The sequence below is a fragment of the Myotis davidii genome, unplaced genomic scaffold (genome assembly GCF_000327345.1).
Source record: "Myotis davidii unplaced genomic scaffold, ASM32734v1 scaffold438, whole genome shotgun sequence".
Lineage (NCBI taxonomy): Eukaryota > Metazoa > Chordata > Mammalia > Chiroptera > Vespertilionidae > Myotis > Myotis davidii.
In genome coordinates, this window is record NW_006290031.1 from 4376363 (window position 1) to 4393891 (window position 17529).

Sequence of the window (17529 nt, forward strand, 5' to 3'; positions counted from 1 at the left end):
TTAAGCAATATTTTCTTTGCTGCATTTTATTAATCAAGTTTACTACTATTATTGATGTTAAATGTTGAGCCAAAATAGTAAATTTGAAAAAAGAAATGACAATACTTCAATTTATCAATCTTGAAAGTAGTAATTTTTTTAAGTGCCTATGTTCTCTCCTTTTTGCTGAAGAGAAACATGGTTTACAAGAGGTTGAGATTTGCTCTCTAAAGCAAAATTAGGTAGGCTCTAACAAAATAAGACAGGGTCATGGTGTAACATGCATTATTATATATACTCTGAATGTTCTACTTTACCAAGATAGCTGTATAGTAAGCATTAGCGGCCACACTGAAGATTTCTGGAGACTGGATTGCAAGGCTGCTAGCCAGTGTAGGCACGCAGCCACCGTCATTTTATCCAGGAAAATCAGTCTTTGCCACTTAACTAGCTTCACGAATTTCAGAAGAAGCTCCACAGCTTGCCTTGAGAAATGACAAGTGACTCTTTTCCTTCAGTATGTATCACTGCCTGAGCTCCTGGCCCCTCGGCAGCGTATCTGCAGCGTGTCCAACAGAGACTCCTTAACTTATCAAACATAAGCTTACTGAGTGTGGGCACTGAGCCAGCCCTATTGTAGGTGCTGGGTATACAACAGTAATAAACAGATGGAAACCTCTCCCCTCGTGAAACATATATTTCAGAGGGAAGATGGACCATAAACAAAATAAAGGAGTAACACATGTGTTATGTTGGGTGATGATAGAGAGTAAAGAGAAGCAAAAAGAAAGAGAAAAAGGAAGATTGAGGGAGGGGCTTTGCAAGGGGACTTTGAGAAAAGGTGAGGGAAGCAAGAAGGGGGCAGAACAGGCCAAGAGCACAGCCAGCATGGACACCCGAAGCAGGAGCCCTCCCTGTTTTACGATCCGGTAAGGGACAGCCAGGAGGAAAGAAAAGTAACTGACAAGAGAGGTCACGGTGGGCCTTACAGGTCAATGTAAAGATCTGGCTTTTACCATGAGAGAAATGGAAAGCCATGGGCAAATGAGTGAAATAATCTGACTCTAGCTGCTGGACTAGATGGAAGGGGTCAGGACAGAAGCAGGGAAGTCACTTCACTCATTCATGCATGCATGCAATCAATCATTCAACAAAAATTCATTCTCTGCCTACTATGTTCCAAGTAATCTTCTAGGCTCTTGAGGTACATCAGTGAACAAAGCAGATAAATCTACCTGCCCTGGGGAATTCCATTCTAGTGGGAGGAAGACAGAAAACATAATCAGAATTATAGATCAGTAAATTATATTATACATACTAATATATATCTAATATGTATCTATTATTTAAAGTGATGAGATGGGTTGAGCTCCTCGGTGGAATAGTATAAATAAGAAAGAGAAAAATTTCAAAAACTGATTTCCTGGGCGTTCCATCGTTTAAAATTTGGGGAGATAAGAACCCGAAGGAGGCTGGTAAACATTACCCTGGAGGAATATGAAAAACTGAAACAGGGAAATGGAGATTGGGCAGGATGAGGGCGTGGGTACAGTAATAAGTTAGTAAAGGAAGAGTGATTCTCACTTAGAATATGAAATATAAATAAACACTTGAAGCACAAGAGGAAATTATCCCAATAGATGCCTGAAGGAAAATGTCTTATGCTAGGGAAAAGCCAGGAACAAGAGCTCTGAGGCAGATGTGTGCCTAGAAAGTTCTGGCGAAAGTAAGAGGCCAGTGTGGGTAAAGCCAATAAACAAAAAAGGAGAACAGTAGGAAAGGATGTTAGAATCAATATGAAGATGTCTTCAATAATCCGAGGGAAAGATGATGGGGTCTTAGACCAAGGCAGTAACAGTGGAAATGATGAGAAATTGTCACTTTCTGGATATATTTTTAATAAAGAGCCAAGATTCACTGACAGATTGTACAAAGGTGTGAAAGTGAGGAGTCAAAGAGGACTCCAAGTTTTTTGACCTGTGTAATTTGGAGACTGGGATTGCCATCAAGTGAGAAGGAGATGCCTGAGGTGGGGTAGGTTTTTACTGGGGAAGATATCAGAAGCTCAGATTTTGGAATGTTAATGCAAAACATCTATGAAGAAGCTAATTAAACATAATGAGTAAGTGGTTGAGATCCTCCAGGAAATAAGTATAGGTTAAAAAAAGTTTCAAGAACTGATTCCAGGAACAGTCCAACATTTAGAATTTGAGAAGATGTAGATAATCTGGTAAAGAAGACAGAAGAAATTGGTCCAAGAAATAAGATAAAAATCCTGAGTATGACGACGTAAAAGCATTACAGAGTATGATGACTTAGAAGTGTGTGTCCATGGGCACTAAGAGCTGACCCTGGATAGAGAAACTTGGCTGTCAGGGTGATCTTGACAAGAGCAATTTCATTGGAGCTACAGAAACCAAGCCTGATGGGGGTGAAGTTAAGAGATAATTAGAAGAAAGAAGGCAGGTATAGGCAACTCTTTTAAGAAATTTTGCTGAAAAGGGAAGAAAATAAATGAGGCAGTAATTAGAAGACTGGAAATATATTTCTTCTTCAAGTTTAAGAAATTAAAGTGAATAACTGACTAATTATAGATCTACTTGTTTAAGCCTAACCTAATTAAAGGTTCGGGAAGCCACCCACTGCCGATACTATCATGAGAATGCACCAAGGAATGCGGAAGGCCGATGGACCTTGGGTGTTAGCAGGGTTAACACCGAGCACCATTGTTCCTTTTGAGATAACGGTGGCTCGACACAATTTCCTGACCTGATAGCCTCAAATGTTTACTGGACCTTACTGATCTTTACTGATCTTTACTAAAGGTTCGGCAAGCCACCCACTGCTAATACTATCATGAGAATGCACCAAGGAATGCGGAAGGCCGATGGACCTTGGGTGTTAGCAGGGTTAACACCGAGCACCATTGTTCCTTTTGAGATAACGGTGGCTCGACACAATTTCCTGACCTGATAGCCTCAAATGTTTACTGGACCTTACTGATCTTTACTGATCTTTATTGATCATAGAGACGGTCTGTCTGCTACCTGTTTGCTGTGCTTTACTGAGGGCAAGATGTGTATTTAAAACTGAATAAAAAGCAGAGAAGGCCAGGTTTCAGTGAGCCTCTCCAAGAGAGAGGTCTCCGCCCAGCCCCCCATGCCTTCTAAATTCATATTTCTTGTATAGTATTTTCATTTGTGCATCAGCCCCTCCTTCAGATCCTGAACCCTAGCCGTGAAGATCGCGGCATAAAGGCTGATAGGGACCTAAGTAATCTTATCACTGGGTCATTATCTAAATTTTACTTGACACTATATTACTTTAGTCACCATTATGAAGAAACAGAAATACAAAATCAACATTTTACACAGTAAAAATTGTATGGCTCTAAGAGTACAGAAAATATCAACCATCCTTATCACATGTAGTGTTACTCAGTGCTGTGTTGGGATCAAATGTACATAATCTAAAGACAAACTACTGGGTTCATATCCTGCGTCCTCCCTAAACCAGCTCCACAAACTTAACCTCCATTAGTCTCAATATTCTCATTTGTCAAAGGATGTGAGGCCATACATCATCCAGGATTATTGTGAAGGCAAGTCAATGCCAGGAGCTTACCAGTGTTTGACATAATGTAAGTACTTTAAATATGTCAGAATCCATAAATGATAAAAAAAACATTTCAGAAAAATGTCAAATAATCTGAAAGAAGTGATTAGTAACAATTAGATTGATTCCCAACTGCCAGTTGTCAAGTGTGGCTTGTAAATGTCTTTCAACATTTCTTCAATATCTATAGAGTTAGTTTTTGCTCCCTGATTATTTCTTAAATGCATGTCTGAAAACTAAAGAAGCTGTATCCCTAGAGCCAAATCTTGATTAATACATATACACTATCTACCAATTAGGTTATGTTTCATGTTCATAACTTTATCAACCTATTTTTTTCTCAAAATATTAACACCAGGGATAATCCAGCAGTCTTTGTATAATGGTTGCACACATGTTAATATATGATATTACATATCAATAGTATATATTAACATAACATAGTACATGTATTTTATAAAGGATATTTGTCTAATAGGATTTTTTTCACTTGTCTGAATTCCTCATACTCTCTGCTCCTTATTTAATGTGCGACTGCAATTGGTCTCTGTTGTCACAGATTACTTGAAGCCTGAAAGTACTAGAAAATATTGAACATATTCTGTATTTAGGACACTTTAAGGAACTTTTTAATTCATCTTGGCCCATATAATTTGCCTATTATTCTTTTCTTATTTCTACTCACGGCTCTAATTCAGAATACTTTCAGGGTATCATAAAGAGCTGAGCCCTAGATTTATTAATTCTTGGAACAGAAGATTCACCTCAGGGCCTGTGGAATTCTTTATAGTCGCTAACTCAACAGTCCTCACTACTAATGAGGTCCGTGGGCAGTTTTTCACTGTAATGATGACAAAGTGCAAGATGCAGACAATGAGATGAAAAATTGATTCCACAAAATGCTAAGTACATAAATATTTTTCAAAACTAGTTGCCTCAACATTTAATGGAACAATATAGGATTAAAATGATTAGGGCTTTAACAAAGGCAAAAAACAAACCAATAACTTCATCGGAAGATAAATTATGTCTATGAAATCAATTACCAAACTGAGAGAACAAATCAAACATCCTGAGCCATTTCCAAAGTATGCAGCATGAGCTTAATTGGCCATCAATATTCCTGTTTGTAGTGTCCACTTGTACATGTCTTGAAAACTTATAGAGCCCTTTGAGTCCTTTTAAGTATTTTGTTTAACGAATTTAAAAACATACCAATAGGAAGAAAATATCACAAATAATCACAGGTTATTTTTTTAAAATTCTATTCTGGAGATCAAGAGAGGAAGCAATAAAATGTTTTCTCCTTTTAATATAATCTCCACACTCCATCCACTCCAACTTCACCATTATTTCTTAAAAGAGTAAGGTTCATCATCTGAAAATCCAAAATTGCATTCTCCCCCTTCATAAATTACAGCTTCCAGATCGCACAGCATCGTGGAGCAGGAGAGGCCGGCAAACCTGTGCTCTTCATCTGCTTCTCGTTCCCCACTTCATGGTCTCACCCTCTTCCCTGCTCCAGAACCACACCCAGAGCCACTCTGCCATGGGGATGGTCACTGCCACCACGAACTGACCCATAAACGTGTACAGCATCTGCCAATGGCCCTGACTGAGGCAGGCAACACTCATGTGTCCCTTAGTTCAGACAATACATAATACTACTTGTCAAAGACTTTTCAACAGCCAACAAGGGTGTGCAAACAAGACTGGTAAAAGCATACATATATGCTCATAGCAACATACTGAAGGGTCCTGCTTGTAATAAAACCACAGATGGCCCTGGGTTTTGTTAGTAGCAGCTGGGAGCACAAATAATGGACTTACAGAAGTCTGAGCATTGTTTTCTTTCTATCTATCCAAACTTAAGCAAGTAATTTTTTAATTTCATTAAATTTATCATCTATATATATAAAAAGCTAGTGACCAGAATGCCATAATGACCAGAACAACTGGTCGCTATGACGCCCACTGTGGCCAGCGAACTGACCCGATAGGGGTGGGGCCAGCCCACCAACCTCCTGCAGCCCCTCCACCCAGCCAGCCCCGCCCCCAGTGAGCCCCTACCACCCCGATGGGCCCGCAGCCCCTCTCCCCAGCTGGCCCCATCACCAATCACCCCCCCTACCCCAATAGGGGGCAGGACTGGATGGCCAACCTCCTGCAGCCCCTACCTCTGGCTCCCCCCACCCCAGATCAGACCCCCCGATCCCCAGTAGGGGCAGGTCCCCCACACTTTGATCAGGGGCAAGGCCAGCAGCTACCACCTGTGCCCGCCCCCCTTGATTAACCCACACACATACCAATCGGGGGCAGGGCCGGTCAGCCAACCTCCCATGGCCCCTCCCCCCAGCCGCTGACCCTCAATCAGCCCCCCCACCCATTTGGGGGCAGGGTTGGCTGACCCACCACCCACAGTCCCTCCCCATGGCCAGCACCACCCCCAATTGCACCCCCCCACCCAAACCTGTGGTGGGGCCCACCGGACAATCGCCACAGCCTCTCCCCCCTGGCTGGCCTGGCCCCGATCGGCCCCAATCAGGGCCAGGCCGGACAGCCAACCTCCCATTGTCTCCTCCTCCCAACAGGTCCAGACGCCACCCATGCATGAATCTGTGCACTGGGCCTTTAGCTGGTTAATGAAATTATATAGGTTTCAAGTGTACATTTCTATAATACATCATCTGTATATTGCATTGTGTGCCCACCACCCAAAGTCAAATCTTCTTCTGTCACTATATATTTGACCCCCTGTAGCCTTTAACTTTTCTGAGACTGTTTCCACAGCTATGAAGTGGGAATGATTATAACTAGTGTTGTCATGAGGCTCAAATGATAAAACCCCTATGAAAGCACTTAGCAATACTCAGTACATTTTATTATTTTATTATTATTATCATATTAGTATATATTCAGTTCTGTTGCTTATATTTTGTCTGTGATGGATGATACACAAGATACAGACATTTAATCTAAGATGCACTAACTCTGATTCTAAAATCATTTCCAAATGTGGTAGTTAGCACTGATCTCACAAAAGTCTCCATCCCTTCTCTTAAAAATCTTGATGTTTTCATTGTGAAAATAAGTTATGATCCTATTGTTAACACTCATTTCCGATCTTTAGTGAATTCTATTCCACTCACACTAGAATATTTCTACTGGTGTGGTTTTTATTTGTTTTTTACTGAATTGCAATGCACTGTATAACATGGGCTCCATCCTAGAGTGCCATTAAAGAGAACTGGGGAATCGAAACTGTCCTCATCATAATGAAAAACGCTGTCTGTCTTGTTCACTGTGTTGACAACTTACAGCAGGGTGCAAACGCCGTGGTGGGTAAGACTGTTGCCTGAGCACCAATCAAAACAGCAGCTCCCAAGTACCCAGCAATAATTGTATTCTGCACTGCTAGGCACTCACAGCAAAAATAATGTGCGAGTTCCACTTAAATACTGGAGAAAACTCCTTGAAAAAAATAGTAAAATTATGAATTTTATTAACGCTGGGCCCTTAAATCTCTAGGTCTTTTCACTATTCTTGTGACCAACACTGAAATGTGCACAGAGAGCCAGTGATCTGTCCCTCAGCACTGCCGCTGTCTGACAGCAAAGCAAATGGGCAGCTGTTTGAGTTGCGAGCTAAACTAGCTGCTTTATTTATGGAATGTGATTTTTACTTGAAAGGACGAGAGACAGAGAAACTATGTTTTTTTAGACTTAGTATCTGGCCAACAGTTTTTTTTGCTGGGTTTGTTTGAAAATGAACAAAGGGAACCTGGCACTTCAAGGAAAGCAACTAACAATATATGTTACTAATGATAAAACTTGCGCTGTCAAGTGAAAATTCAAATTCCGGAAACCTTCTAACCATCACTCTGAGGTTGAGAGCTGATACACTTAAAGACACTTATATTAAGATCCTTATCACGTTTACGAATAGTTTCCAAATAACCAATGCCTGATATTTCCAAGTCATGCATAGGTAAATATCCATTCAGAATACAAGTAGATCGACATATTTCTTTGTAACCAATTATGAATAGTTCACTGACAGGGTTTCAGACTCCACATTCCAAGTCAGTTTTTTTAAAAAATGCCACTTGTGGAGTTCTGGTGTGTATCAAAAGAAAGTTGACAGTAATCTAAAAAGGATATCAAAGTATCTCTCCCTTATCCAACTGCATATCTCTGATTCAGGATTGGTTCTTTTCACATGCTTCAACCAAAAGAACATTTTTTACAAGAGGCTAAAGGAGATTTGAGAATCTAGCTGTCTTCTCTTAAGCCAGATATTAAAGAGATCTATGAAAATGTAAAATAATGTCTCTTTTTTTTCATTATTCTTCATTTTGGCAAAATAAGGTTTTATTTAATACAATAAAATTAAAGTAGGTTTAATGTGATTTTTACATGAGTTAATACTTTAACTTTTTCTCAATTTTAATGTTCTAATGGTAACTATCAATAAATAAGACTCACCTAAGCAAATGCTCTTTTGGGGATCCTTGGGGTCCTGAGACCAACAAATCTGAGAACTGGGACCTGGACACAGACAATATTTCCTTCCATTTAAACCCTAAGTTCCATGTGAGATCACCCGCTTAAGTTCCTCTTTTCCTTTCTGAGTTTTGTGACAATTCTCAATTCACTTGTAGAACAGAGATAATTGGTGTGCCCTGGTCCTTAGTGCAGTTAATGGTCAAGATCAAATTTATTGACTTCCTCCATTCCCCCAGCTTATCTCGGTAAATTTATTTCTGAGGCACAAGAACACACGTTCTGGATTCAGTTCTTCTATCATCTCATTCAGCAAACATGTGCGGAGCGCCTACTATACACCAGACATCAGACTAGACTCTGAGATCAAAACGGTCAATGAAACTAAGCTTCTGACCTCAAGGAGGTCCAACCCAGCCCCTCAGCTGCATGTTCCCTTGCAACACATATTAAAAGAGAAATGCTTATTGATGTACTACATATCTCCATTATTTGTTGAACCTAGAAAAATGATTGAAAATTTATATGAGCTATTTTAACCTCATCTAGACTTCTGAGGATGTAAAGGCACAAAATAAAAAGATAATAAACCTTATGTCGGCAATCCAAAGTCATCCTTCTGAGACACTCTTATTCAGGTCAAAATGTTAGTGATGCGAGTAGGGTAAATGAAGGCACACAACTGGACAGATCTTTGGAATGAGCAAAATCAGAGCCACAGTCCCCATCCCTGTTCTACATGGATCAGAGCTGGATAAAGAATGCAGATGAAATCATTTCTCTTTTACCCACTGACCCTCTGCTTGCCCATGGAATGTGGTCAGCCATGACTCTAGCCAGAAACCTGAGTAAGCAGCCCAGATGCCTATCAGTGTACATGAGTAAATGTTTTAAAATACATTGGAATGAAGTTTGCACTTGGAAACAACTGAAAAATCACCTCTGACAACCAGAAGTAATTTATAACTTCTCTTTGCAGAATCATGGTAAATTAATTGTTTCAGCAGAAGGAAAAGGTATTTTGTTGCATATACTTAAAAGATACAACCAATAATAATATGAAATTCTAGCTCCCAACTACTGCTTTCAATATTCTTTGGGGAAGCACATTTGCTTTTAATTTTAGGAGTGGTTGGACCTTGGGAACTCAAACTTGGTTTACAATTTCAGCACTTTCGTTCACAGAAGACACCCTGACAAACAATTTTTCTTCTTATAAAACAATCAGCATAAGGACTTCTCCTAGATTTTTTAATTAATAGGGTACAGTAAATATGAATAACTTTTCATATGGGTGTTACTGAGGTTTAAAAAAGCAACAAACATATTATTCCCTATTACTAACAAAATGATTTCTAATTATTTTTTAATCTGCAGGCCTATTACAAAGACAGCACTACTTAATAAATTTAATCTAAAACAATCTTTATATATCCAATGAGTAAATAATAAGACAAACCTTCTAATGATAACAATGGACATTTATTCTCATTCTCCATCTCCATGTTCTCTAATAAATGTAATACACTGAACCAACAAACAACAACCAATAATATCATTTGTCTTATAGTTTAACAAGTTCATCTAAAGTCCATCTTTAATAACTATTTCAGTCTTGAAACTAATGCAATTTCTTCATCTAAGTAATGATTCCAGAGAAGGAAGGAAGAGACAGGGAGAGGGTTTAGGGGAGGAATATACCAAATCAAAATAAAATTACATAAATCAAGGCCCAAGTCAAATCAAATAGCTCAATATATAAGTCCTATATTAAGATCTTTAAAAAACTAATTAGGTAAGAGAGGACATTTGGGTTAGAAGTCCCTTCAGGGCTATGTGTAAAAGAAAAAACCTGAATTCCACTTAGGATTATATCTCTGAGAATTATATCTCTATTAAGAATTATATCTCTAATTATATCTCTCATATCCTCTAGGCCATGAATTTGCTGCTCCATCCATTGAACAGACAGAGCTACCTATTATGAAAAACAAAAATCACACAGGATTCAAAAAGACGATAATAATAAATGAGCATTTTAAATGAAGAAAACCCTTCACCTCCCCCAAATAGAAAAGAAAGCAAGAAAACAAATACATGAGCCTCAATCTCACAAGTATGTTATGTCTGGTTTTCAGCCAAATATCACAAACCACATTTGATATGTTGGGTTTTTGGCTGAGTGGCACCAGGATGACTTTGAGGGGAGTAAGGAAGAACAGAAAGAACTTAGAAAATGGCAAACAAGAGCTTTCCAGAGCACAGCTATATCATTTCTGGTAGATACCAAGACAACATTGGCAGTAGTTCAATTGAAAAAACAAATCCATGATACACGGAGGTAGTATCCTAAAATATAACCCAGGGAAGGCCAAGCTTGGAATTCTCTTGGCTTATACTGTGAAACTAACTTCTCACCTGTCAGCAGACAGAACAATGTGTACCTACACCAGGGTATTGAACAACACAGTCTTGTCTCAAGAAACAGCCTCTAATTTCTGATCATTCACAGCACATTACATGTTTTCGGTTAAGAAGGTAAAGAAAGGATTGCCCTAAGTCAAAAGACAGTGCCTAAAATGTGAAGGCAGATGAAATCAGGAATCTCCTTGAACTTGGCTTGGCACATTGAAATTAGTCACTGTCTATAAAGAAACTGCTAAGGCTGCTGAGGATGTGAAAGTTAATACTGCCCTCCATGGCCATGCCCCTAGACAGCTAGGCTGTAATGCTGATTTCTACCAAAGTTCTTAATTTTGGAACAGAAAATTCTTAAGTCTAAAATCACCCATTCTCTAGTAGGCTTCCTTGCTGAGAGGTGTTTAGTTTAGTGCTGGGATTCCGCTTATGTAATTAGATGTGGGATTTTTTGGTGTGTTTTTTTTTGGGGGGGGTGGCACTTCAGAAATGGCTAAAGATTTCTCCCTAGTCTATACATATACATATGACTTCTATGAGGTGTATTATAAAGTAAAAACTGTTCATTGTTTAGTTTTGACCAGGATTAAAGCTAGATTTTATATAGTTCTTGTTAGCCTTTGTGCCAGAACATTTTTATATACTCCTGTCAGTAAAATCAAGTATCAACAATACAGGTAAATAATTATGGAAAGTAATATAAAGAACAGCGATCCTCCTAAAAAACATAGCAACAAAGAAGTCAGAAAGGATGACAAAATCATTACCTCTGCTCTCTGTGTTCTGGGAAAAGCAGTTGATTTTTCTATGGCATAAACCTCCACCAGGTAAAGGCAAGCTCCTTGCTCCCGGTCCAGAATGGCTGCTGTCTGAATCATGCCAGTTTGTCGTCCAATAGTAAAGAGACGCCCAACGGTTTTTTCTTCACAACGAACTGAAACAATATAATACTCCACTGGGGCTTCCGATCCTCTAGGGCTGGCTGCTTCTATTGATATTACATTGGTACCAATGGGTTCCCCTTCCTTCAAAATAGTTATATATTTGGGTTGAGTAAAAACAGGTCCATCGAGGCCCTGAAGAATGACGGTCAATTCAGTGGTGGATTTCCTCCTTTCTGGGCCAAGGTCTGTTTCAGTAAAATCAAGTATCAACAATACAGGTAAATAATTATGGAAAGTAATATAAAGAACAGCGATCTTCCTAAAAAAAAACATAGCAACAAAGAAGTCAGAAAGGATGACAAAATCATTACCTCTGCTCTCTGTGTTCTGGGAAAAGCAGTTGATTTTTCTATGGCATAAACCTCCACCAGGTAAAGGCAAGCTCCTTGCTCCCGGTCCAGAATGGCTGCTGTCTGAATCATGCCAGTTTGTCGTCCAATAGTAAAGAGACGCCCAACGGTTTTTTCTTCACAACGAACTGAAACAATATAATACTCCACTGGGGCTTCCGATCCTCTAGGGCTGGCTGCTTCTATTGATATTACATTGGTACCAATGGGTTCCCCTTCCTTCAAAATAGTTATATATTTGGGTTGAGTAAAAACAGGTCCATCGAGGCCCTGAAGAATGACGGTCAATTCAGTGGTGGATTTCCTCCTTTCTGGGCCAAGGTCTGTTGCTGAAACAATGAGATTATAGATCAGCTGTGAAGGCACCAGCGCCGAGGCCACTCTCAGGTCTCCACTAAAACGGTCCACAACGAAGGTGTCTGTGTCCCCATTGATGATCTCGTACTCCACCTCTCCGTTGGCACCTTCATCCGGGTCAGCAGCCATGACTGTTGTCAGCACAGAACCAATCACAGCCGAAGGGTCTGCAGCAAGGGCGTTTTGTGATATGAACACTGGAACGTTGTCATTGAGGTCTGTAACCAAAATGGTCACATTTTTCAGAGCATACCTTCTAGTTTCTATAGGCACAGCTTGATCGTTGGCTTTTACGGTTAACTCGAAGAGATTAGCAAATTCCCGATCTATTTCAGCATTGGTATATATAGTGCCTTTGACTTCATCTATGCCAAAGTGGTTGCCCCTTGGCATCTGTTGGATGATCGTGTAGGCTAGCTGCCCATTAATGTCTGCATCAGGGTCATGGGCAGTCACTGAAATGACAGACGTACCAATGGGAATGTTCTCAACAATAGACTTGAAAATATCCCCAGGAGGAAAGCTGGGAGGGTTGTCATTGAAATCCCGCACCTGGATAACCACTGACATTGTAGACGAACGAGGAGGCCTTCCTTGGTCTTTTGCTGTTATATTTAATTTGTACAAAGACTGCGTTTCAAAGTCCAATTTCTTGGCAAGAAAAATACTCCCAGTGTTTGGGCTAATGCTGAAAGTTCCATGGTTGTTAGTCCCAGTAATGCTGTAGTGCAAATCAGCATTGTCCCCGGAATCTGAGTCCGTGGCAGTAACGGAGGACACGAGTTCACCAATTCTCATGTTTTCCAAAACATCAACAAAGAGCGTTGATTTGGGGAAAGAGGGGGTATTGTCATTTTCATCTAAAATATCAATATTTAAGGTACAGGTTGAATTGAGGGAGACTGCCCCTGAATCCACTGCTTGAATTACAAGGGAATAGGCGGGTGTGGCTTCATAGTCTAATTTGCCAATTAGTGTCACCTGGCCAGAGGTACTATCTATCGCAAACTGTCTTTCTTCATTTCCTTTTACTACAGAATAATGAATAAGTCCATTATTACCTTCATCAACATCTGAGGCAGATACTCTTAAAACCTGTGTCAGGTTGGCTGCAGACTCTGATATTGTAGCTTGATAAAAGTCTTTTACAAATTTGGGAGCATTATCGTTTATATCCTTCATGTAAACATGGACAGTGGCCTGATCCTTGAGAGGCTGTGGGAGCCCCTGGTCTGTTGCAATGACTGTAAAGCTAAACACTGCAGTCCCCCTGCGTCTCATAAGAGACTCCCTGTCAAACTGATGAGTATTTGTAATTTCTCCACTAAGAGCATGCAACTCGAAATCTGGCTGCACCATTTCAAATGAATACCTTACTTCACCATTCGGCCCAAAGTCTTTATCTACAGCACTTACTTTGCCCACAAATGACCCAGCTTTCTGCTCCTCTTCAAAATAAAATGAGTAATTGGTACTGTTAAAAAGAGGTCTGTTATCATTTACATCTTCTAAAATTACAGTAACATTCACAGTAGCACTAAGGGGTTCCACAGCTCTGTCAGAAGCAACAACCAGTAAAACATATCTGTCTTGAAGTTCACGGTCCAGTTCACTTTTTATATACAATTGACCATCTGGAAATATGCCAAAAGCATCCCCTATATTTCCTTCAGCAATGCTGTATGCAATTTCACCATTTGCTCCTGAATCCTTATCAAAAGCTTGCACTTTAAAGAATCGAGAATTCACAGGTTCTGACTCAGAAAGGGTGACCTCATAGGAGAGCTGGTCAAATACTGGCGGGTTGTCATTTACGTCATGGACATAAACCGTTAAGATGACACTAGAGGAGAGCTGTGGAACACCCATATCAGATGCCAAGATCTCTAACTGGTAGGAGCCAGCATGGACATCCAGGGGCCCTAGCAGACTAACATGACCATCCTTTTCATTGATAGTAAAGAGATTCTTGGGGTTCTGCTTCAGGCTATAGAGCACCATGCCATTAACACCTTCGTCAGGGTCCACAGCTTTGGCTTGAAAAATGCTGTGACCAGCCTGCCAATTCTCCACCACATTCACACTCTCTACTGCCTGAAGGAAATGGGGAGAGTTGTCATTCAAATCCTTCACTGTTATGTTAACCATCGTGTCTCCAGTCACTGTGCCCCCGCTGGCCACCACTTTCAGCTGATAAAAGGACTGCTCTTCTCTGTCAATCACACTCCCTGTGGTAAGCTGCCCAGTGACCTGGTTGATAGCAAACATACCTTTCTGATCCCCAGTAGTAATGAGATAACTGATGTTGGCATTGAGATCCATGGTGGAAGCAGACACACTGCCCACATGATATCCCAGAGCCACATTCTCAAAGACCACGAAGCTGTAGGCAGCCTGACTGAATACAGGTGGGTTGTCTTGAGTGTCCAATACAGTGATGGTTACTACTGCCTGGTTGGGAGACTGTAAATTGCCACCATCAGTAGCCACTACTTGGAGTTGGTAAGCTGTTTTTTCTTCTCTGTCTAGGGCCATTCTTGTCGAAATCACCCCACTCTGAGCATTGACCTGAAACCGAGACCTGTCCCCAGCTGATATGCTATATTTGATAGTTCCGTTGAGACCCAAGTCAGGGTCAGTGGCAGACACTGTGGTGATGTAGCTACCTCCGGGCTCATTCTCCTGAATATGAGCAAAGTACTGGACTGGGTAGAACACGGGACTGTTGTCATTCATATCCAGGAGACTCACATTTATGCGAGCCACTGAGGACTGGGGAGGGGAGCCCAGATCTGTGGCCAAAACCAACAGGGAGTAGAAAGATTGCTCCTCTCTGTCCAAGGAGGAGATGGTACTCAACCTCCCAGACACAGGATCCAGACGGAAAGACCTCTGGTCAGTCTCAGCCTCTTGTAAGGAGAAACGCACCGTCCCATTGTCACCCAGGTCCCCATCAGTTGCCCTGAGCACCAGCAGTTCTGTCCCTGTTGGGGCGTTCTCAACCACAGACACCTCATACCCTTGTGGCTGGCTAAATACTGGCTTCTCATCATTCACATCCAGGAGAGTTACTACAAGCTGTGCGTAGGAGACCTTGGGGTGAACGCCCTGGTCCCGAGCACTAATATTCAGCACAATTTGGGAAGCAACTTCACGGTCCAAGCCCCCAGCGGCCCCGGTGGTCACCAGGCCGCTATGTTCACTGATATGGAACCAACCTAGTCCATTGCCAGAGACAATGCTGTAACGCAAATTGGCATTGAGACCAGAGTCGCCATCCGTGGCAGACACTCCACTCACGTAGCTTCCCGGAGGCGCCTCCTCGCTCAGGTTCACTCTGTACACTTGCTGCGCAAAGACCGGAGGGTGGTCATTGATGTCATTGACAAAAATCACCAGGCTGGCCACAGAAGAGCGCGCCCGGACCGCGGCGGCAGGGGGCGCCCCGTAGTTATCCGAGACAGACACGGTTAGGTTGTAAGAAGGAATGCGCTCGCGGTCCAGGGCGCTGGCCACTTTGATGAGGCTCAGGTTCGGCACTTTGCTGCTCTGCACCTCGAAGTGGCGCTGCTCGTTGCCGGCAAGGATCTGCACCGATATGTTCCCGTTGGCCGCGGGGGAGTCCGCGTCCGTCACGGTGAGCAGAGCCACCACAGTGCCCACCTGAGCGTTCTCGTCCACCGAGGCGTAGCGCGAGGTGGCGGGGAAGTAGCGGAATTTCACCACCGGGTCATTGTCGTTGACGTCCAGGAGCTGAATCAGCGCCTCGGCGCGCCCGGTGAGGGAAGGCACGCCCCGGTCCAGCGCCTGCACCGTCAAGGAGTACTGGCGCCGGGCCTCGAAGTCCAGGGGCTCCCTCACCGTGATGAGCCCCGTTTCGGGGTCAATCTGGAAGGGGGTCCCCTCGTCCTGCAGCCGGTAGCGGATGTCCGCGTTGGTGCCCTCGTCCGCGTCCGCCGCCGCCACCTGGAGGACGCTGGAGCCCACGGCCGCGTCCTCAGGCACCCCCGCCTGGTAGTGGGAACTGCCAAACACCGGGGGGTTGTCATTAATGTCCTGCACAGTCACGTTTACCTGCAGGTAGCCCCGCCGCTTGGGCTCGCCCTTGTCCTTCACTTCCACCAGCAGCTGGTACTGCGGCGTGACCTCGCGGTCCAGCCCGCCCTCGGACACCAGGTGCAGGAAGGCGCCCTCGCCGCTCGGGTTCAGGGTGATGTCCAGGCGGAAGCGACCCTCCTCGTTGCCCTGGACGATGCGGTAGGAGTGGTGGTCCACGCCATTGGAGCCGATGTCTGCGTCGGTCGCCGTGTCCAAGATGACTTGGCGTCCACTGCTGCTGTCCTCCTTAAAAGTGACTATGATGGAGGGGTCCGGGAAGACAGGGGCGTTGTCATTGAGGTCCCACACCAGCACTCGCACCTCGGTGGGGTAGGTGGGCGAGCTGGAAAGCACCACCAGGTTGATCACGTCGCTGGGCAGGCTCTCGCGGTCGATGGTGGCCGTGGTGTACAGGGTCCCCGTGCTGCTGTTTATGGCAAACAGGGCGTGGCTTTCGCTGAGCCGGTAGGTGAAGCCCGGGCGCGTCTGGATGGTGCCCACCAGCGTGCCTGGGGGCTGCTCCTCCAGCACTTGGAACACCTGGCGCTGCTCGGCCCCGCCAACCTGGGTCGGCCCGGGGAGCAGGGACAGCAGCCCGAAGAGGCGCAGGAGCTTGAGTATCGAGGGGGTGGGCAGCGGGAGCCAGGCGCGGCCAACAGCCCAGCGTGCGGCCAAGTCCATGATCCCGGCTCCCTGGAATGGCGCGATCAATAGGAGGAATAGATGAAGCAAAAAGAATGCAAGGGCCGGGATGAAGTATTCCGGCAAATGCAACTGATGGTCCCGAGAGTTCTGTTATTTCAAGGAACGGCCAGCCCAGCAGAAGCAAGTCGCCTCAGAGAAAGGCTCTGTCCAGGTAGCCATTTAGACGCGTCGTGCCAGAGGGAAGTGGGTACGAGAGACAGCCGAGCATTCCGCGGGGCGCTCCTGGGCGCTGATGAGTTCCAGGAAAGTTTCTCAAACCTCAGTATTTCCCCCCTTCACGTTGGTTCTGAATCTGGAGACTCTGAGCGTGTTCCCCGAGTGGCCGAGAGCTGGGAGAGGTGGCCAGTGTTTAAGGTGTACGAGCGATCGTTGCAAACACTCTTCAGAAACTTTGGAACTTGCCCGCGGCCAAGCAACTGAGGAGGGGAGGACCGACGCGGGTGGCGCCGCGGGCAGAGGACGGCTGCGCGCAGGGAGGGGCGGGAGGGAGCCGGGAGGTGAACGAATTCCTCCCCGAAAGGCTGGAGACCAGGGGTCTCCGGGTCTCCAAGAGTCCCCACC

At 43.6% G+C, this 17529-nt stretch overlaps 1 protein-coding gene across 1 annotated transcript in view; it reads right to left on the reverse strand.

The window, feature by feature from the left end:
- Positions 1-16944, reverse strand: part of FAT4 (FAT atypical cadherin 4) — a 148221-nt gene extending 131277 nt beyond the window's left edge. The window contains 2 exon segments of the mRNA XM_015563360.1: positions 11282-11539; positions 11770-16944. Coding sequence (XP_015418846.1) covers positions 11282-11539; positions 11770-16944 — 5433 coding nt within the window.
- Positions 16945-17529: the final 585 nt, after the last annotated feature.